Source organism: Myxine glutinosa, chromosome 11, assembly GCF_964187855.1.
Source record: "Myxine glutinosa chromosome 11, kmMyxGlut1.1, whole genome shotgun sequence".
Classification (NCBI taxonomy): domain Eukaryota; kingdom Metazoa; phylum Chordata; class Myxini; order Myxiniformes; family Myxinidae; genus Myxine; species Myxine glutinosa.
This window is the reverse complement of record NC_136271.1, coordinates 136,988,380-137,011,437: the sequence shown is the minus strand read 5'-3', so window position 1 is coordinate 137,011,437 and position 23,058 is coordinate 136,988,380. Positions and strand designations below refer to the sequence as shown.

The 23,058-nt window shown below is 50.9% G+C and overlaps 1 protein-coding gene across 1 annotated transcript in view; it reads right to left on the bottom strand.

Annotated features, from left to right (window-relative positions):
- The window catches only part of LOC137436818 (uncharacterized), a 41,251-nt gene extending 23,559 nt beyond the window's left edge, over positions 1–17,692 (bottom strand). Inside the window, exon 1 of the mRNA XM_068130955.2 lies at positions 17,538–17,692. Within this exon, the coding sequence (XP_067987056.2) occupies positions 17,538–17,601 (64 nt within the window). The 5' untranslated portion in view covers positions 17,602–17,692. The remainder of the gene's footprint in view (positions 1–17,537) is intronic.
- Between the last annotated feature and the right edge of the window lie 5,366 nt (positions 17,693–23,058).

The window sequence follows — 23,058 nt, the reverse complement described above, 5'->3', positions numbered from 1 at the left end:
GGTCGGGGCATCGGGAAGCACAGTCGTGGCGTCGGGAAGCACGGTCGGGGCTTCGGGAAGCACGGTTGGGGCTTCGGGTAGCACGGTTGGGGCTTCGGGTAGCACGGTTGGGACTTCGGGAAGCGTAGTCGGGACATCGGGAAGCACAGTTGGGACATCAGGAAGCACAGTTGGGACATCAGGAAGCACAGTCGGGGCGTCGGGAAGCACGGTCGGGGCTTCAGGTAGCACGGTTTGAGCGTCGGGGAACACGGTTTGAGCGTCGGGGAGCACGGTTTGAGCGTCGGGGAGCACGGTCGGGGCGTGGGGAAGCACGGTCGAGGCGTGAGGAAGCACGGTCGAGGCGTGAGGAAGCACGGTCGAGGCGTGAGGAAGCACGGTCAGGGCGTTTTCTTTTTTACAGCCCACATTGGTGTGTCCCAATTTGCCGCACTTCGTACAAGATGCTTTGGGACAAAACCTTTTAACGTGTCCGAAGGCTCCACAAAGGAAGCACGTTAAGGTGCCTGACGAAGCGTAGGCCTACATTTGATATTGACGATCATTTACCGAAATTTTAAACGAGATGTTTAGTCCTGTATCGTCGCCGCGATCAGGAAGCACCATGAATACTTGTCTCCGGAAACTCATAACATGTTTCACTCGTTCATCCCGACATCCCAGGGGAATCATCGAGATTCGGGAAACAACAGTTCCATACCGGGTCAGAACAGCCATTAACTTATCATCTGTGATAAACGGAGCGACATTTGAAATAATAACTTTAATCGCCGGTGTGTCCATCGGGGAAACCATGACGAACTGCCCACCTTTCAATGACAGACCGGTACTAACAACATCATGCACGAACTTCTCGTCCGACACGAAAACAATAAACTTTTGGTTCATCCGCGACGCGGCGCGGACATTTCCATCGCCGATAACATTCCCTACAGCTAGGATAATGTCCTCGGTAGGAACACCTTCGGGAGGGACACACACGAAAGCATGCTTCCTTGTTAGGGTTTCAAACCCTTCCTGCCGTGCACGAACACTCGCCATAACGGCGATGTCTCACCTTTCCACCTTGACCAGGCGGAAAGGACACAAAATAAATAAAGTCGAAATGAAATAATAAATAATAAAGTTCTCACGACGCGAGTAAGGTAAACAGCACCGACGGAGCAGGTAAACTGAACCGAACGGGTCTGCTCTCACCCTTGGGCTCTTCTCTCACTCTCTCTGTCTCAAGGGAGGGAAAAGAGGGACAGGTGGTAACGAAGAACACGACAAAAGCACGATGGGAAAAAAAGGAATGGGGAGGGGGGGGGGGGGGCGGAAACCAACATAAGCACAGAGCTACAGCACACGAACACGAGTGCACGCCATCTTGCCACGCCCAACACACGAACGGCCAGCAGGGGGCGAGAGAGAGAGAGCGAAAAGAGAGAGAGAGAGCGAAAAGAGAGAGAGAGAGCGAAAAGAGAGAGAGAGAGCGAAAAGAGAGAGAGAGCGAAAAGAGAGAGAGAGAGAGCGAAAAGAGAGAGAGAGCGAAAAGAGAGAGCGAGCGAAAAGAGAGAGAGAGCGAAAAGAGAGAGAGAGAGCGAAAAGAGAGAGAGAGAGAGCGAAAAGAGAGAGAGAGCGAAAAGAGAGAGAGCGAAAAGAGAGAGCGAGAGAGCGAAAAGTGAGAGAGAGAGAGAGCGAAAAGAGAGAGAGAGAGAGAGCGAAAAGAGAGAGAGAGAGCGAAAAGAGAGAGAGAGAGAGCGAAAAGAGAGAGAGAGCGAAAAGAGAGAGAGCAAAAAGAGAGAGAGAGCGAAAAGAGAGAGAGAGAGAGAGCGAAAAGAGAGAGAGAGAGCGAAAAGAGAGAGAGAGAGCGAAAAGAGAGAGAGAGAGCGAAAAGAGAGAGAGAGAGTGAAAAGAGAGAGAGAGAGCGAAAAGAGAGAGAGAGAGAGAGTGAAAAGAGAGAGAGAGAGAGAGAGCGAAAAGAGAGAGAGAGAGCGAAAAGAGAGAGAGAGAGAGTGAAAAGAGAGAGAGAGAGCGAAAGGAGAGAGAGAGAGCGAAAAGAGAGAGAGAGTGAAAAGAGAGAGAGAGAGAGCGAAAAGAGAGAGGGAGAGAGAGCGAAAAGAGAGAGAGAGCGAAAAGAGAGAGAGAGAGCGAAAAGAGAGAGAGAGAGAGAGCGAAAAGAGAGAGAGAGAGAGCGAAAAGAGAGAGAGAGAGAGCGAAAAGAGAGAGAGAGAGCGAAAAGAGAGAGAGAGAGAGAGCGAAAAGAGAGAGAGAGAGAGAGCGAAAAGAGAGAGAGAGAGAGCGAAAAGAGAGAGAGAGAGAGCGAAAAGAGAGAGAGAGAGAGAGCGAAAAGAGAGAGAGAGCGAAAAGAGAGAGAGAGAGCGAAAAGAGAGAGAGAGAGCGAAAAGAGAGAGAGAGAGCGAAAAGAGAGAGAGAGAGAGAGTGAAAAGAAAGAGAGCGAAAAGAGAGAGAGAGAGAGCGAAAAGAGAGAGAGAGAGCGAAAAGAGAGAGAGAGAGTGAAAAGAGAGAGAGAGAGCGAAAAGAGAGAGAGAGAGCGAAAAGAGAGAGAGAGCGAAAAGAGAGAGCGAGAGAGAGAGCGAGAGAGAGAGAGAGCGAGAGAGCGAGAGAGCGAGAGAGCGAGAGAGCGAGAGAGAGCGAGAGAGCGAGAGAGAGAGCGAGAGAGCGAGAGAGCGAGAGAGCGAGAGAGAGAGAGAGAGAGAAAAAAGAAAAAGAAACAAACAAACACACAGAGAGAGGGAGGAATGAGGGGCAGGGGAGCTGGACTGGATGAGGTGACAGGACTGGATGAGGTGACCCCGAGCACGCACGGGGTGGATGAGATGGGTACAGAAGGAAACTCTGAGGAAGGAAAAACTGGGAATTTGGAATGAGGTGGTATTAGGGTGTAGGAAGGGGAAGGTTAACGAGGGCAGAAAAGATCATGGTTCTGCATGGGGGATGATATGAGATTGTGGTGAAAATCTGTCTTGAAGACCTGGCGGGAAGAGTGAGATTGAAGAGGATGTGTAAGTTGATTCCACAGGCGGGAAAAAGAGGAACAAATGAGTGGAGGTGAACATGAATAGCATGTACAGATATACAGTATGATAGAAAGAGGAAATATTCTAATTTTATCCACCTTCTTCGCACGACAGTAAATCCGTCACTGCGAATTGCTGGGCAAGCCACCACACGTCTACCCACAGACATTGCTTGGGAAAAGAGATCGGCAAGCTCAGACAGAGCCTATGGTATCGAGTCAAACTAACAGTGCACTCTGTGCTTCCTGCTTCATTTCACAGCCACACCCTCCCCTATGCTCCATATTTAAGCCTCAACGTTTTGTGAACCTACTCATGCTTCACAGCTCGTTCAACAGACACTTATTGATTTCTTTTCTCACAACTACAAGGGTGTTCAAGAGTTGGTTAAAGAAAAAGGGAGATGGGAAAAGAGAAAGTTAGATTGCAAGTAGAGACAGGTGAAGTCATATAAAAAACAAGAAGATAAATCCAACAAATCAAGATAAGTTAATTTTACCCATGGAAGGATGGATTCTAACCAGACATCATCAAGATACAATCATGTTATAAGCATTTGATAGATTAGAAGGCAATACATTGAAACATTAACTTGTAATACTTTATTTTCCATATGGCTACCGATAAAAGGAACTCTGTAATTGAAGAAGTCTCAATATTTTTCCTTTGGAAATATATAACTTGTTCACTCAAATAATGAACTCAAATAATGAATAATGAACTCAAACAATGAACGGGAACTGAGTGGTGTGCTGATGAGGAGGGGAGTGTCGTTGAAGCTGAAGGGAAAGGTGTATGCTGCATGTGTGAGAAGTGTTACGATTTATGGCAGCGAGACATGGGTAATGAACGTAGAGCAGCAACGAAGGCTGGAAAGGGTGGAAATGTGAATGGTTCGGTGGATGTGCGGAGTATCGTTGAGAGAGAGGAAGACAAATGATGAATTGCGAAAGATGATGGGAATAGAGCCTGTGATTGATGCTGTGAAGAGGAACAGGTTGAGATGGTCATGTGTTGAGGAAGGATGAAAATGACTGGTTGAGAAGAGTGATAGAAATGAATGTAGCAGGAAGTAGAGGACGGGGAAGACCGAGAAAGACTTGGTTAAAGACGGTGGAAGAAGAAATGCGGGCAAGGGGGTTAACGAGGGGAGATGCAGAAAATAGGGCAAAATGGAGAAGATTGTCATGGGGCCCACAAGGCTAACCCCCGCTCTAGCAGGGAAAATGGCCTTAAAATGCCTGGTGTTGTTGTTGTTGTTGTTTACTCAAATAATGAGAATATATATATATATATATATATATATATATATATTCACAATTTAATTGGACACATAAATATGTATATATAAGGGTAATTGTTGGCTGTCTGTCTTTCCCTGCAGCACGGAAACACTCCTCGGGGAGTAAAAAAACGATAAAGTAAAAATTGCTTCAAATGAATCCACACCTACGGGGAAATTGCAATTTTTTTCAACCAGGCAACAAATTAAATCCGGGCGGTGTATAGGCAACAGACTGCCAAAAATAATATTTTCTTTTTCCTGTAAAGAAATATAAACACCCCCCTCCTCCTTCCCCTCCCCCCCCTCCCCTCCACCTCCGCACCACCCCTATTTGTGAGCTCTTTCAAACAGTGCAAGAATAAAAGGCTTCTTATTTTTTATATCATGGTGTGGCGGACACAAAAGCCCACTGGCGTGGTGACATCATTCCACGCACCAAGTGGGCGGTGGCCACGCCCTAGGGGTAGGCGTGGCCTCATGATATACACCGGGCAACCAGCCCGGAGCATTTCAGTGTTACAGTGTAGTTTTACAATAAAGACGTTTATATGTTACCGCTTGTCCGCTTCCTCCTTGCTCACAAGCAGCGCGCGTAACGTCGCGCTTTACTGGTGACCCTCGACGTTGGATCTGCCGTAGCGATCCTTCCGAACACGACGCCATTGCAATGGCCAACGACAAGGCAATGGCGATTAAACTTCCCGAATTTTGGGAGGCCCAGGCCGAAGTCTGGTTCGTTCAAGCCGAAGCCCAATTTCAGCTTCGGCGCCTCACCATCGACGACCTGCGCTACTGCCATGTCGTCGCCTCCCTCGGGCCCGGCACGGCCGCTCGAGTTGTGTCCGTCCTTCGCCACCCACCGGACGGCCACAAGTACGAGGCACTCAAGCGGCTACTCCTAGCCACGTTCGGCCTCACGGACGACGCACGGGCCGATCGCCTCCTGGATCTCCCCGAGCTCGGTGAGACGCGCCCGTCGGTCCGAATGGACCATATGCTGTCACTGTTGGGCGACGAAGCCCCCGGTTCGCTATTCCGGCGCCAACTTCCAGCGCAGGTTCGCCTCGCGTTGGCCGGGACCGAGCTAACGGAACCCCGAGCATTGGCCGCCAAGGCGGACAGGTACTTCGCCGCTTCGGACACGCGGGCGAGCGTCGGCGTGGCCGTCACGGCCCTCGACGCTGATGTTCAGCAGCATGTTCCACAGCATCAGCTTCTACAGCGCGCTGATGTTCAGCAGCATGCTGATACGCACCTCGTGAACGCCGCCACGCCCCGCCCACCGCCGCGGCGAAAACCGCCACCGCGGGGAAACCCGCCAACTCCACCGGCCGGGCGGAGCCAGCCGCGCTCCTCCAGCTCCACCACCTGGTGCTGGTTCCACGCCAAGTTCGGCCACGAAGCTCGGCGGTGTCATCCGCCGTGCTCCTTCAACGGGTCGGGAAACGCCCGGGCCGGCGCTCAATAGTGGCGATGAGCGCCGGCCGTTCGAGCAGCCTGCTGTTCATAACGGACACCTTCTCCGGGCGCCGTTACCTGTGCGACACGGGAGCGCAGGTGAGTGTCATTCCCGCCGGCACGTCAGACAAGCACGCCGCGGGTAGGGGCCCCGCACTGCTTGCCGCGAACGGGACGCCCATCCGTACGTACGGAAAACGCTGCCTCTCTCTGCGGTTTGGAGGGCAGGTTTTCCGATGGACGTTCGTCACCGCCGACGTGCCCATGGCACTGCTTGGCGCGGACGTCCTGTGCGCTAATGGGCTCCTGGTCGACGTCAAGCGCAGACGGCTTGTCCAGGCCGAGACGTTCAGCTCGCTCGCTTGTGCGTTGCCCAGCTCAACGAGCGGCTTGCCAAGTGGCTTGCCGAATGATTCGGTTCCGGCCACGTTGGTCTGTACGCTTCCGGCAGCGGACGCATTCACCCGCCTCCTCGCCGGCTTCCCGGCCCTCACGCGGCCCACCTTCTCGGCGGGGGCCGTCAAGCACGGGGTGGCCCATCACATCCCCACCGTCGGGCCACCGGTCTACACCCGGGCACGCCGCCTCGAGCCGACGAAGCTGGCGGTGGCAAAAGCGGCGTTCGCTACCCTGGAGCGACTCGGCATCGTTCGGCGCTCAGAGAGCGCTTGGGCGTCGCCGCTGCACATCGTGCCGAAGCCCGGCGGGGGATGGCGACCGTGCGGGGACTATCGCCGTCTCAATGACGCCACGACTCCCGACCGCTACCCCGTCCCCCACATTCAGGACTTTTCCACCCGTTTGGCGGGCAGGTCCTTCTTCTCGAAGGTGGACCTCATACGCGGCTACCATCAGGTCCCCGTCAGGCCGGAGGACGTCCCGAAGATGGCGGTCATCACGCCATTCGGACTCTTCGAGTTCCTGCGCATGCCCTTCGGTCTGAAGAATGCGGCTCAGGCGTTCCAGCGACTGATGGACAGCGTCCTGCGCGACTTGGATTTTGTCTACGTCTACCTGGACGACATCCTCGTCACCAGCGCGTCCCGCGAAGAGCACCTACGCCACCTCCGCACGCTCTTCGAACGCCTGGGCCAGCATGGCCTGATTGTGAACCCCGCAAAGTGCCGGTTCGGCGCTGCCACAATCGATTTTCTGGGGCACCGTGTCACCAGGCACGGAGCCGTCCCCCTGCCGGCCAAGGTGGAGGCGGTGAAGGGGTTTCCGCGCCCCCGCACGATCAGAGGGCTGCAGGAGTTCCTGGGCATGGTGAACTTTTACCATCGGTTCCTGCCCCGTATCGCCCAGCTCCTGCGCCCCCTGCACGAAGCTCTCCGAGGTAAGCCGGGCAAAGGCGACGTTACCTGGACCGAGCAGATGGACACGGCGTTCACGGGCGCGAAGCTCGCCTTGGCTAACGCCACCATGCTCGCGCACCCGGCGCCCGATGCACCGATCGCCCTCACCACCGATGCCTCGGACTACGCGGTGGGCGCGGTGCACGAGCAATGGGTGCGTGGAGCTTGGCAACCGCTGGCGTTCTTTAGCCGGCAGCTTCGCCCGCCCGAACGCCGTTACAGTACCTTCGACCGCGAGTTGCTCGGACTTCACTTGGCGGTCAGGCACTTCCGCCATCTGCTCGAGGGCCGGGCGTTCACTGCCTTCGTCGACCACAAGCCGCTGATCTTCGCGATGGGCAAGGTCACCGAGCCGTGGTCGGCCCGGCAGCAGCGTCACCTCTCGGCCGTGTCCGAGTACACGACGGACATCCAGCACGTCGCGGGGAAGGACAACCCGGTGGCGGATTGCCTTTCCCGGGCCGTCGCCCACGCAGTCCACCTCGGCATCGACTATGCCCGGATGGCAGCGGACCAGGCCGCTGACCCCGACGTCCAGGCCTTGCGGACCGCCGTCATGGGCCTCCGCGTCACCGAGGTGCCGTTCGACGGCGCGGGCGTGGCCCTCTTGTGCGACGTCTCCCTCGGGCGTCCTCGCCCCATCGTGCCCGCGGGCTGGCAGCGCCAGGTGTTTGACGCCATCCACGGCCTGTCCCACCCGGGCGCGAGGGCCTCCCAAAGGCTGATCGCCGACAAGTTCGTCTGGCATGGCCTCCGGAAGGCCGTCCGCGGCTGGGCCAGGACGTGCCTCGCGTGCCAGCGCGCCAAGGTGCACCGGCACACCCAGGCCCCGTTGGCCCCGTTCACGGTGCCGGAACGCCGGTTTGACCACGTCCACGTGGACCTGGTGGGATCTCTGCCCCCCTCGCGGGGTTTCACCTACGTCCTCACCATGGTGGACCGCACCACCCGGTGGCCGGAGGCCGTGCCCTTGGCGTCGACAACGGCGGCCGATGTCGCGCAGGCTTTCATCGCCACCTGGGTCGCCCGGTTCGGCGCCCCCTCAGACATCTCATCCGACCGCGGCCCCCAGTTCACCTCGGAGCTATGGGGGGCGGTTGCGCAGGGGCTCGGGGTCCGGCTGCACCGAACCACGGCCTACCACCCCCAGGCTAACGGCCTGTGTGAGCGATTTCACCGCTCATTGAAGGCCGCGCTCCGGGCCACCCTCCGCGACAGCGGCTGGGTCGACAGGCTCCCCTGGGTCCTGCTGGGCCTCCGGACGGCGCCCAAGGAGGACCTGCGCGCATCCGCGGCAGAGTTGGTCTTCGGGCAACCGCTGCGGGTGCCGGGCGAGTTCCTCCCCGACTCCACAGCACCATGGTCCGCGGCACAGCAGCGCTCCGCTCTGCAAGAGACCGCCCAGAGGTTCGCCCCGGTGCCAACGGCATGCCACGGGCACCCACCGACGCACGTCGCCCCGGAGCTTCGCACGGCGGAGTACGTCTTCGTCCGCCACGATGCCCATCGGACACCACTGCGGCCCCCGTACGACGGGCCTTTCCGCGTGCTGGAGACCGGGGCGAAGCACTTCACCCTGGACATCGGCGGTACTCCTGACCGCGTTTCGGTAGACCGCCTCAAGCCGGCCCACCTCGATGTGGACCATCCACCGCCAGTGGCCCGACCCCCACGTCGGGGCCGCCCTCCTGCGGGCGGACCCCCGGCACCGCCCAGCCCCGCCGCCACGCCGCCCCCCGGTCCTGCACCCATCCCAGGGGCAGCCAGGGGCATCCCACCTGGCATCCCTGCACCCCGGACGCCGCCGATCGCCAGGGGGCGCTTCGGCCGGGTCATTCGTCTGCCCCGCAAACTGGCCCTCCAGGTGCGCCGGAATTCTGGGGGGGCGCGTGTGGCGGACACAAAAGCCCACTGGCGTGGTGACATCATTCCATGCACCAAGTGGGCGGTGGCCACGCCCGAGGGGTAGGCGTGGCCTCATGATATACACCGGGCGACCAGCCCGGAGCATTTCAGTGTTACAGTGTAGTCTTACAATAAAGACGTTTATATGTTACCGCTTGTCCGCTTCCTCCTTGCTCACAAGCAGCGCGCGTAACGCCGCGCTTTAATGGTATCTTTACCATGGGCTTCTGCTCGTATATGGATAATCCTTCATTGGACATTTCCAAACTTTTGCTATTTCATTTGTGTTCAAAATATTACCAAAAATCCCTTTTCAGTTTTCACTTACCGACCCTTATTCTCTCAACTTCCAACCCCTACCTAATATCCCTGGCCATGAGGTGATGCTGGAGGAGAAGCCCAATGGAAGAAATGTTAGGAGTGATTGAGTGGGCTTGAGGATTAAAAATATTTGCAATAATGCTGAATGGTGGATAGTTTTTAATCTTTAATTGGACACAGTGGTATATTGGCAAATTTGATCAATGGACTTGCGTACCAGAGGTTGTGGGTTTAAATCTAATGGAAATCAGTCACGTTGAGGAGATGGTTTGTGAGCTTCTGGAAACCAAGCTATTTCCAAGAGAATTAGTATGATACTATTGGATTGTGGATTAAGAGCATACCTGGCTCACTAACAATCTTCAGGAGTTGTGTAATTACCTTCCCTGATCTGGTATGGCCTATAACTTTGTCAGTCTACATCCCTTGGCTAACTCTAAAATTCCCTCGGAATAGGTACGGTACTATAAATTCTGCCCCACATCCACCAGAAAAGTTACTGTTTAATATATTCATACTAATGATAACTAAACCTGGTGTTGGCTTAACGGTTAAGGTGGCTGCCTTAAGATGTTAAGGTCTTGAGGTTGAGCCACTGTCGTGCTGGTAAACATCACCAGGTGGGTGGATTCAGCCTGCCATCCTTCTGAGGTTGGCAAAATGAGTACCAGCTTACCGGGAACAGGGGGCATCAGCGGCACAGCTGTGCTCCCAGCAATGATGCAACCAGGAGCCATAGGATGCTTACAAAGCAATCGAAAAACTAATGATAATTAAACACAGTCCTTTCATCATATTCAGAAAACTTCCAATCCACTGTGTGTGCGTGTGCGTGTGCGCGTGCGCGTGCGCGTGTGTGCGTGTGCGCGATTCTTCTTCTTCCAGTTGATTATGTATCTATCTGAGATTGAATGGCATCTGTTTATATAATGTTTAGCTTGGTATTGTCTGTCACTCTTGTTTGTCTGACGTTAATCTTCTGGAACAAACAAACTTTGGCCAAAGAACTAAGAGGCAGGAGTTTGGAACTCGAACATAGTACTTCAGTCAAAAGTTATCTTTTATCTTCTCAAATGGGATAATTTGTCATCCATGAGGAAATGCCAGCAGATGTAATATAGGGCATTTGCAGTCCCCAAAAAATTGCATACGCTAACATTTAATGACGTGGCTAAAAAGCATCAGGTTGACGTAATTTATGGTTGGATTCTCACTGATCAGGAGTCAATAAACCAAGACGAGGAAACTTGAATATGAGCAAACTACCACCGACATATCCTGCAATCCCATCATCTTCACTGATGCAATTTACACTGAAAATAAACTTTCATCACAAAGTTTAACAAACATATTGTGCACAATGGGCTATCACAAAAAGGAGTTTTGCGACGTTATCATATACGTTTACCCCCGATACAGCAACAACGCAGCAATGTTTGTGCAATTTGCTCCTACTTAACTGTTCCTGTGTTTCATACTTGTCACATTTAGGTTCCAATTATTACAAAAGGAGACAGCCCTCCTAAATATGGTCTGACATTTACAGCAGCGTTTCCCCTATTATGCCTTGAGTGAGGCATGTCACCTTGCAGGTTTTGTAACTGCCTCGTCAAAAATACTCTAATATTGCTGCCTCGCTGGATATTTTTCATAAATGTCCTCCAAAAGCTATGTGCAGTCACACATGATACAATTAATGACGCATAATACTATTAGAATCACGAAAACCTTGTTTCTCTCTGGGGTTAACATTAGGGCTGGAAAAAAGCTTCCAGTGTCTGTTTATGCCGGTCTGCTGTCTGTCACACTCCATGATTTCTGCTCCTCCCTTGACTCTCATAAAGGAGATGTTAGATACAACAAAAAGGTCACTTCTTCCAGCAGGGAGAGGGAGGTAAAAACGAATGCACAGCAATGCAAATATGTAAACAGCAAAAGTACATGCAACTTTTATCTTTTTTTTTGTGTTTTAGCAGAGGTTGAAGTTCACAGAAGAGCTGACCGAAGGATGGAAGACATTGACACAGTGATGCAGCGGAGGGAGTTAGCACACAATGGAGGATGGAGAAATGGGGAAGGAACAAACAGACAGGCACCATAGGTTGAGGCATATAGACAGGAAAAGGGAACTGCATAGACAAGGAACATGTAAGCAGACAGGAAAATGTTTATGTAAAAGTGGGAAAATGTGGGTGGACAGGGAAGGAGAGGCAGCAAGAATATAAAATATCAGGAAGAGGTATAGGGTGATAACATGAGATGGTGATAGCCTGCCACTTTATAGGAGTGGAGAGAACATGTTTGGACAAACTCAGGTAGGCAATTCCACAGTTGAGAGAAGAGGAGGATTAAAAAGTGGAGGTGAGAAGTTATCCTGCATTTTGGGAGGGTAACGAGGTTTTGGTTGCTAGCTGAGCCAGTGTGGTTCGAACACCCTGCTCAGGTTGAGGGCACGTGTGGGAAGACCAGAAATGAGGTGATAGAAAGAAAAATGTTTACAACTAGAGTGTTCATAGAACATCTTACCCCACACAGTCTTGATAAAAAGGACATGGGAAGGGTCTTTTCAACTACTGCTTTGCGTTTCCGAGCATGGCCTATATTAGCTTTATTTGTGACCTTTAAATAACAGGTGTGATGGCATCCATACGAAACCGATGGGTCAAATGGAACAGTCCAGAGCTAAACCTTCTGCCAACACTTCTAGGAGGAATTGACGATTTTGCAACGATCTTTGAGGAAAAGCTACACTAAACAAATAGATCTTTGGACGAAGTTAGCTCTGTCATTGTATCACTAGGCGCTGCCATTTTGTCTGAACCTCGCTGTTGCTCCGCCCTCAGAGCATTTGGCAATTTTGATTGGTCGAGACGATAAAATTTTGCCCAAGTACTACTAAATGGAAGGGTTTTGGAAGTGCAAACAAGGCGATTTGTGTTCTGCAGTGTTCGAATATATAATTCCATTGCAATAAAATTACGGTATTAAAGGCATAGTCAGGTTCACTATGTTTTTTCGTTCAAAATTTTGGTAGATTAGCAAAACTATACATTTTTGGAATATTCAGAGCATGAGGAATCCAAAAATTAATGTTTACATTTGCGTAGACACCTTTGTGAAAATGACACTCAGGACAGTGATGAAGACCTGTAAAAACATATTCCTGAACGGTGTAGACCTCGTAGATCCTGTGTATAGGACTTATAGTTCAATCTGATACTACCTATAACTTCCTATAACAACCTATAACTTCAAAGGACTTGCAATATCATGTATTATGTAATACAGTTATATCACAAATATAAAGACAATGGTTTTCAATTACTTTTGTTTGTTGCTTTTCTATAATCCTGAGCACTATTTTGAGGCCTTTATTGGATTCCTTGACCCAGAAAACATAGGATTAGCATATTTAATTAAGTCTCTAGGTTGACTAGAAGCCGAGATCGCGCAAAATATGTATTTTATGGCGGCCATTTTGAAAATCCAAAATGGCGGCCATGCAGGTGTCTGTGCAAATGCCAACATTGATTTTCAGATTCTCCATGCTCTGAAGATTCCAAAAATGTACAGGTTTGCTAATCCCAAAATTTTGAAAGAAATTATATTTGTTAACATAGTGAACCTGACTAGCAGTAAAAAAAACAACAAAACAAATCATTGAATCTGAACTTTACCGCCGTTGACACACCGTCTTTTACACCACCTTATTTACCACGTTAAATAAATTATCCGTGCCTGTTTTTTGTGTCCTTTCTGACATCCGTAAAGACAGTAAGTTTCCTGTTTGGAATGATCCTCGATTTGTTTCACTGCCAGACAGACGTAAGCACTAAAAACAATTACCTTATACTCTGTGCGCTCGGGATGAGATGCTGATTGTCATATTCTGAGTCAAAGTACAGTACTGCTAAACTATACAGGTTTGTGTTTCCGATTCATGTTCGGATTCAAAATATGAAATTAAATTGAAATCAAGTAATTTGTCAATCATATAAATAGACTGATGGGTCAAAGTACCACTCCCCCTCCCCCATCTTGTCTCCCGCTCCCTTTATTGTATGTTTTATGTGTCCGTTTATGTTTTTTTTGTCATTGTTAGCTCTTACACGAGCCTCGATCTTGTATACAAAAAAACAGAGGGAAATTGTAGCATCTGCTGTGAGTACAATTTCATTAATCTTTAGTAATTCATGGTAGCGGAAGCATCCTAAAACAGAGAACTATTCAGTTAATTCAGATCATTATTTTCCTGTAGCTTTGTTGCTCGTGCATCATAAGTAATTGTCTTTGTAAGCTTTATTGTGGTTAATTCTGAGATATTAGACTGTTGTGCATGTGCAGGTGTGTGTGTGCATAAAGGTTACTGTTGTTGGCTGCTATCTCCACATGTGGGTGGGTTTCAGGAGATGGAACGGACACCTATCAGGTCTGAAAACATCCACCTCCATCTGTGTGTGTCCGAGGCATGACGATTTTACCATTTGAGATTCTATCATCAAATTTTCAGCAAACCATTATTATGAGAATGTGAAGAACACATTAATAATTGGGTCAAAGTGCAAAGTCACAGTAAGTACAAATATCCCTGAATAGCCCGTCCGCCGCTGCGCAGCACAAGACGGCTGGCTTTTTTAAAATCACTTCTGTATTTCTTTATTTTTTTTCCACTTGTATTTTGAAATGCTTTCTAGTTTATCTTTTTTTTTTTGTATAAAAGATCGAGGCTCGTGTAAGATCATTTGAGCTTTTGACCTCAAATTTTCAGCAAACCTCTATTATGAGAATATACCGAACATTCATTAATAAGTTTTACATTTTTTTTTAGCTGGTTGTTTTCATCAAGTTTAGTTTGAGTACAAAGCGGACGTGGACGGTCTTTGCATTTTGAGATGCTTTCTAGTTCTAACATGATTGCGGAATGCGTGCTGCGTTTATCAGGTGGTGGTCATCCTGAACCTTACCTGAAAGAGCATGACTTGTTTATAAGTAAATACAAAATTCTGCAAATCATGTGTTCCTCACCATTCTTCCCACTCCCCACATACATTAATAAAAATTGTATGAGAATGGAAAAATGTTTCAACATCATGCATTTATCACTCCATGTACCCACCCCGTCACCTCCCTCTACGTCAAATTACTTCAGAGTAACCGCATTACCCTCCCTTCCCTGGTTTAAAATTACTTTTAATGCTATGAATCCTGTCCTACACATTACACGTCGCCGCTTTGGGAAAGCTGATCAGAATGACTTATTCTGGAGTCATTGTTTTATGGTTCCAAAATTTCCTTAAAACCTCATTTCCATAATTGAACTTTGATAAAGTGTCCTTGTTGTTATTGTTGAGGATTTTTTTTAGCCGAGCCAATTCAGATGTCATATAGGCCTACCTCAAAGAATGATCTAGAAACATTAATCAAGGTACAGCTGCCTTAAGATCCTAGGGTCTTGAGTTGAAGCCCCTGTCGTGCCGTTAAATTAACACCAGGCGGGTCAACTCAGCCTGTCTTCCTTCCGAGGTCAGCAAAATGAGTACCAGCTAGCTGGTAAGGGGCAATTGCATTAGCGACACAGCCACGCCCCCAGAAAAATGATGCAGCCCCAGGCTGCAATCAAATAAATAAATACAAATCAAGGTATAAACCTTACCAACCACAGATAGAAATATTAAATTTAATTAGGGTACACGATACTACAAAATACATTGTCCTGTAATAATGAAAAGAGGTATTTTCTTACGACTGTAAGAAAGGAGAATAGGCAGTTATCACGTCCCTGTTCCTGTGCAGAGGTAACCTGGCAGCCCATTTTTTGACAGAATTTCAAGGGGCGGGCATTGCCACATTTCGCATTCCTTTGAGGCCAGTTGGCAGGGGAGTGCAGAACACACCCTTAGTCTCCTTGGCAAGACAGAAGAGTCTGCTTCCACTGTCCGGGCGATCCACTTAGGTAGCTAGACAGTGTAAGTCCCACAGTCAATAATCTAAGTTAGAGCTACTTAAAACTGCAATTCAAGGCCAAGGAGTAGCCATTTGTGATCCCAAACTGTTTTGTCTTGAAGTAGACTCTGTAAAAGTGAAATTTCAACAAGAAGGTGGATTTAGGTGCTGGCCAAGTATCAGGCTTTCCGCTTCTATTCCCACGGGAATTAAATGCTGCTTTGAGCAAACTAACATGAACGTTTTTCTTCAAGGACAGACAGAATGAAAGTTTGTAGTTTGTGTCCTCTTGAAAGTTTGTAGTTTGTGTCCTCTTGGTATTAAAAAAAAAAGAGTTCCCTAACAAGGGACTTCAATGCAGTAGGAGACTGGCCCATTAAAGCCTGTGCAATGGTTGCCAATGTATGGTTGTTTTTCTGTGCACAATCCTTTTTGAATGCTGAGCGTCAAGCAAGGAAGCAGCACGTACAATTTTAAAGTCTTTGGAATGACTCGTTCGGTTAAAAGGTTAAAGTCTGGTTAAAGCCTGGTTAAAGTCTGTTTAAAGTCTGGTTAAAGCCTGCTTAAAGTCTGGTTAAAGCCTGGTTAAAACCTGGTTAAAGTCTGGTTAAAGTCTGGTTAAAGACTGGTTAAAGTCTGGTTAAAGCCTGGTTAAAGTCTGGTTAAAGTCTGGTTAAAGCCTGGTTAAAGTCTGGTTAAAGTCTGGTTAAAACCTGGTTAAAGTCTGGTTAAAGCCTGGTTAAAGTCTGGTTAAAGCCTGGTTAAAGCCTGGTTAAAGCCTGGTTAAAGTCTGGTTAAAGTCTGGTGAAAGCCTGGTTAAAGTCTGGTTAAAGCCTGGTTAAAGTATGGTTAAAGCCTGGTTAAAGCCTGCTTAAAGTCTGGTTAAAGCCTGGTTAAAACCTGTTTAAAGTCTGGTTAAAGCCTGGTTAAAGTCTGGTTAAAGTCTGGTTAAATACACGTATTTGTTAAAATACACATATATAATTTGCCACTGAGTCTGGTTAAAAGACTGTTCTTCTTGAACAAGACAGTATGCCGCAATCCACATTTAATGTTACGATATTCTGGGATTAAGAAATGGATCCTCATTAAATGTTGAGCAGTTTCTTTGGTTGGAATCTCTTGTTCTGAAGGAGTGAAGCAAGTGTTTGCTTTTGTCAAAATATCCCACCTTTTTTTAGAAGCACGTGTTACCTTTCTTGCTTCCAATTGAAACGCCTTTTATTTTCTTACCAGAGTTTGTACATACATGACACAAATTTCAAGGGCGTCATCAATAAATCAAATCAACACCACTTGAGATTCGAATCTGGGTTCTCGGCACCATGAGGCTGAGATTGAATCTGGGAAGCTCAGATCAGAATGTCCACCAGGCCTCCCGAAGGGTTATGGACGTAATGTTGTTTAGTTTGCCATCAAAGCAACAACCCCTGGGGTAGTTATCCCCTGCAGACATGATAACGTAGCCATTGTTTCGACATCTTGGAATCTTATGACATCGGTCTTGAGTTTCTTTCCTATAAGTGAACGGATTTAGTCGAAGAAATATCCTGTCGGTATAACTTTTAACTATTCAGATATAGTCTTAAACCATGATGGGAATATCTCAGAGATTTACCGACGTATTAGTGACGCCAGCCCTTTCCCGTAACTTCTACGACTACATCTACAACACCCTTCAACTTTCAGGGATATGAAAACTACAACAATATGGCAGCTTGTAAGGACACCTTTAATCATCGTGAAGTGTCTTGGTATACGTACTCGTACATACCCGTGGTGTTCGACATGCTGCTATATGCTTATGGGAGTGTGCCACAACTGTCAGCACCCTTTTATGAGTCAGACATAACCGGTCTGAAAGTTTATGCACCAAAGTATGAGGGGTTTGAAAAGTTTCACTTTAAGATGCAAATAATTTCTCGCAGTGTACATTTTGAAACGTCTTCAATTTATCGACAAAGTTTAGTTCTTGCTGCAGATTAATATATAAGATAAATAAAAGACAAGTTTGCCATGTAGCATTGGACGCTTTCCCAAGCTTTTGAGACAAGTTTGCTGGGATCTGGAATATTTTCGACGTACATTGGAGCCTCGACAGTTTGTAACTTGGTATGAATAAAACGGAGCCATGCGATCTATCACCCAAACGTGTAATCGCAGTGTCCATACAGGTAAAGGTCGCTATATGTAAGGTTAATGAATGCTCCCCGATGACGTTTGTACCAAAGACGAAGGCACACTCACCGTACGGGGCTACGGAGTACACGAAGGTCGCCGCGAGCACGACGAATAGGACACCGCGGGTCATCGCGTCGTCGGGTCGGAGTGTGCGGGAGAGCGAGTGTTGCACACACCGAGGGGGAAGGATGAGCTCCAAGGGTGGGGACTGGGGATACAGGAGGAACCGTCATAGGCGTGGCGCCTCCAACTCACCGTTCCCTCCCCCTCCCTCGCATTTCAATCTCCAGGCCAAATGCACAACTCATTGTTTTCAAAGGGGTCATCTGGTCATCCATTTGTTATAATCGCATGAGGAGGTGGGAGGTTTACGCTGGAACATACGAGGGCGTTCAAAAAGTTCGACTTCCCACCGATATACTATTGTAGTGCGGTGCTATGCGCACGACTTGTTTTGCCAATAAGGGAAGCAACAACGTACGTAACTGAAAGCGTCTTTATTTGAAAGCTCAAACTATAGCACTGCCGTGCTCGGGGCTGTGAGCCCCGTGTATATCCCGAGGCCACGCCTACCCCTCGGGCGTGGCCGACACCCTCTTGGTGCGCGGAATGATGTCATCGCGCCAGCGAGCCATCGTGTCCGCCACACGCGCCCCCCCAGAATTCCCGCGCACCTGAAGGGTCAGTTTGCGGGGCAAACGGATGACCCGGCCGAAGCGCCCTCTGGCGGCTGGTGGCGTCTGGGATGCCGGGATGCCACCGGCTGCCCCTGGGATGGGTGCGGGACCCGGGGGGCGGCGTGCCGGCGGGGTTGGCCGGTGCCGGGGGTCCGCCCGCCGGGGGGCGGCCCCGACGCGGGGGCTGAGCCACTGGCGGGGAGTGGTCCACGTCGAGGTGGGCCGGTTTGAGGCGGTCCACGGAAACACAGTCAGGAGTACCGCCGATGTCCAGGGTGAAGTGCTTCGCCCCGGTCTCCAGCACGCGGAAGGGCCCGTCGTACGGGGGCCGCAGCGGTGTCCGGTGGGCGTCGTGTCGGACGAACACGTACTCCGCCGTGCGAAGCTCCGGGGCGACGTGCGTTGGCGGGCGCCCGTGGTGCGCCGTCGGCACCGGGGCGAACCTCTGGGCGGTCTCCTGCAGCGCGGAGCGCTGCTGCGCCACGGACCATGGTGCCGTGGAGTCGGGGAGGAACTCGCCCGGCACCCGCAGCGGTTGTCCGAAGACTAACTCTGCCGCGGATGCGCGCAGGTCGTCCTTGGGCGCCGTCCGGAGGCCCAGCAGGACCCAGGGGAGCCTGTCGACCCAGCCGCCGTCGCGGAGGATGGCCCGGAGCGCGGCCTTCAAGGAGCGGTGGAAACGCTCGCACAGGCCGTTGGCCTGGGGGTGATAGGCCATGGTATGGTGCAGCTGGACACCGAGCCCCCGCGCGACCGCCCCCCAGAGCTCTGAGGTGAACTGGGGGCCGCGGTCGGACGAGATGTCCGAGGGGGCGCCGAACCGGGCAACCCAGGTGGCGATGAACGCCTGCGCGACGTCCGCCGCCATCGTCGCCGCCAAAGGCACGGCCTCCGGCCACAGGGTGGTGCGGTCCACCATGGTGAGGACGTGGGTGAAACCCCACGAGGGGGGCAGAGGACCCACCAAGTCCAAGTTAACGTGGTCGAACTGACGTTCGGGCACCGTAAACGGGGCTAATGGGGCCTGGGTGTGGCGGTGCACCTTCGCGCGCTGGCACGCGAGGCACATCCTGGTCCAATCGCGGACGACCTTCCGGAGGCCATGCCAGACGAACTTGTTGGCAACCAGCCTCTGGGAGGCCTTCGTGCCCGGGCGGGACAGGCCGTGGATGGCGTCAAAAACCCGGCGCTGCCAGCCCGTGGGCACGATGGGGCGAGGCCGCCCGAGGGAGACGTCGCACAAGAGGGCCGTGCCCGCACCGTCGAACGGCACCTCGGTGACGCGGAGGCCGGTGATGGTGGTCCGCAAGGCCTGAACATCGGGGTCGGCGGTCTGGTCCGCCGCCATCGGGGCATAGTCGATGCCGAGGTGGACCACGTGGGCGACGGACCGGGAAAGGCAATCCGCCATGGGGTTGTCCTTCCCCGCGATGTGCCGGATGTCCGTTGTGTACTCGGACACGGCCGAGAGGTGACGCTGCTGCCGGGCCGACCACGGCTCGGCGACCTTGGCCATCGCGAAGACCAGGGGCTTGTGGTCGACGAAGGCCGTGAACGAACGGCCCTCGTGCAGATGGTGAAAGTGCCTGACCGCCAGGTGAAGCCCGAGCAACTCGCGGTCGAAGGTGCTGTACCGGCATTCGTGCGGGCGAAGCTGCCGGCTTAAAAACGCCAGCGGTTGCCGAGCTCCACGCACCCATTGCTCGTGCACCGCGCCCACCGCATAGTCTGACGCGTCGGTGGTGAGGGCGATCGGTGCATCGGGCGCCGGGTGCGCGAGCATGGTGGCGTTAACCAAGGCGAGCTTCGCGCCCGCGAACGCCACGTCCATCTGCTCGGTCCAAACAACGTCACCTTTGCCCGGCTTCCCCCGGAGGGCCTCGTGCAGGGGATGCAGGAGCTGGGCGACGCGGGGCAGGAACCGATGGTAAAGGTTCACCATGCCCAGGAACTCCTGGAGCCCCCTGATCGTGCGGGGGCACGGAAACCCCTTGACCGCCTCCACCTTTGCTGGTAAGGGGATGGCCCCGTGCCTGGTGACGCGGTGCCCCAAAAAGTCGATCTCGGCGATGCCGAACCGGCACTTGGCGGGGTTCACGATCAGGCCATGCTGGCCCAGGCGTTCGTAGAGCATGCGGAGATGGCGGAGGTGCTCTTCACGGGACGCGCTTGCGACGAGGATGTCGTCCAGGTAGACATAGATGAACTCCAGGTCGCGCAAGACGCTGTCCATCAGACGTTGGAATGCCTGAGCCGCATTCTTCAAACCGAAGGGCATCCGAAGGAACTCGAAGAGGCCGAATGGCGTAATGACGGCCGTCTTCGGGATGTCCTCCGGCTTGATGGGGACCTGGTGGTAGCCGCGTATGAGGTCCACCTTAGAAAAGCAGGACATTTTCGCCAACCGGGCGGAAAAGTCTTGGATGTGAGGGACCGGGTAACGGTCGGGGGTAGTGGCATCGTTGAGGCAGCGGTAGTCTCCGCACGGCCGTCATCCACCGCCAGGCTTCGGCACGATGTGTAGCGGCGACGCCCAACCACTCTTGGAGCGCCGCACGATGCCCAGCGCTCCAGCGTAGCGAACTCCGCTCTCGCCACCGCGAGCTTCGTCGGTTCGAGGCGGCGGGCCCGGTCGTAGACCGGTGGCCCGACGGTGGATATGTGATGTTCCACACCGTGCTTTACGGCCACCGCCGAGAAGGTGGGCCGCGTGAGTGCCGGGAAACTGGCGAGGAGGCGGGTGAACTCGTCCGCTGCCGGAAGCGTACAAACCAACCTCGCCGGGACCGAACCGCTCAGCAAGACGCTTGGCGAGCCGTTCGGCGAGCCGCTCAACGAGCTGCTCAGCGCGCAAGCAAGCGAACTGAACGTTTCGGCCTGGACGACCATTTTTTTCGCTTCAACCATTTTCACCACATCCAGACGTTTATCTGGTGTGTGTGTGTGTAACGTGGATTTTGAAGGTAAATCTGCAGTTCGCCGGTTTGGAGCCATGAAACGTCCATAACCGAGGGTGTGATTTCCCAGTCGTCTGGAGGGCGCCTTTGGATTTCCCCGTCGCCTTGAGGGCACCTTTGCGCAGCATTGGTCGCGTGACTGTGACTGTCATACGAACGGAATTCTGGTCTCGATTGGACATCGTTCTGACGATCGCTGGAGCGGATCGACTTGGGCTTGATGCCGGAATAGAGACATTGGGGAATGTTCTTCTTTTCGCTCACTTGGAGCATAGTGAGTTATATTGTACGAACCTGATAGTACCATCATAGGAAATATATATTGGTTGTACAATTGATTACTATTGTTGTTGTACTGTTATTCTTGTGTGATCTTAATACAATATTTGTTTGTTGGTAACAATTGGTGTGGCTTCACCATTGATCTTTGACATACAGAATAACACATTTTTCTGCCGTGACTCCTCTCGGGGCTCGGAGGTACACCGTGACCGGGGGTTGGGGAGGAGCACGTAACAGAAAGTATGTATGTATGTGTATGTATGTATCAATGTATCATGTATGTATGTATGTGTCATGTGTGTATGTATGTGTCATGTATGTATCTATGTATGTATGTATGTGTATGTATGTATGTATATATGTGTGTATGTATGTATGTATATATGTGTGTATGTATGTATCATGTATGTACAGTGCATTCAGAAAGTATTCAGACCCCTTCACTTTTTTCACATTTTGTTATGTTGCAGCCTTATGCTGAAATCGTTCAAATTCATTTTTTCCCTCATCAATCTACACTCAATACCCCCATAATGACAAAGAGAAAACAGGATTTTAGAAAGTTTTCCACATTTATTAAAAAGAAAAACTGAAATATCACATTGGCATAAGTATTCAGACCCTTTGCTATGACACTTGAAATTTAGCTCAGGTGCCTCCCATTTCTCTTGATCATCTTTCAGATGTTTCTACACCTTGATTGGAGTCCACCTGTGGTAAATTCAATTGATTGGACATGATTTGGAAAGGCACACACCTGTCTATATAAGGTCTCACAGCTGACAATGCATGTCAGAGCAAAAACAAAGCCATGAGGTCGAAGGAACTGCCTTCAGAGCTCAGAGACAGGATTGTGTCGAGGCACAGATCTGGGGAAGCCTACAAAAAAATTTCTGCTGCATTGAAGGTTCCCAAGAGCACAGTGGCCTCCATAATTCATAAATGGAAGAAGTTTGGAACAACCAGGACTCTTCCTAGAGCTGGCCGCCCGGCCAAATTGAGCAATCGGGGGGGAGAAGGGCCTTGGTAATAGAGGTGACCAAGAACTCGATGGTCACTCTGGCTGAGCTCCAGAGATCCTGTGTGGAGGTGGGAGAAACTTCCAGAAGGACAACCATCACTGCAACACTCCACCGATCTGAGCTGTATGGCAGAGTGGCCAGACGGAAGCTAAGCAGTTCAATCTTGGTTTCATCAGACCACAGAATCTTGTTTCTCACAGTCTGAGAGTCCTTTAGGTGCTTTTTTGCAAACTCCAAGCGGGCTTTCATGTTTCTTGTGTATAAAGTTATTCTGATAATAGTTTTTTGCATCCCGAGAGCACGTGACTCGTACTTCCTGTTTCTGTCTTGCAGAATCTACACTTGTCCATCTGGCTCAGTCCCGCCATCTTTTTTAATCCATTGGTGTCGAGTCCTTGATCATGGGTATTTATTATGATTATTCGCCATCCCAGTTGAGCTGACCTCTTCTTAGCCATTCCAATGAGCCTTCTTTGTGTATCCCCAATTTGTCCAATTATTTTTTGTATTTTCCTGCTCTTTTTCATTCTCCCAGTTGTTGGTGTATATTTCTTGATATTTCTTTTTATATATTTATTTTGTCTTTTTGCAATTGATGGGGCTGTATTTGTTGCTGTTTTGGTTTGGTGTGTGATTCTTCCAATCACAC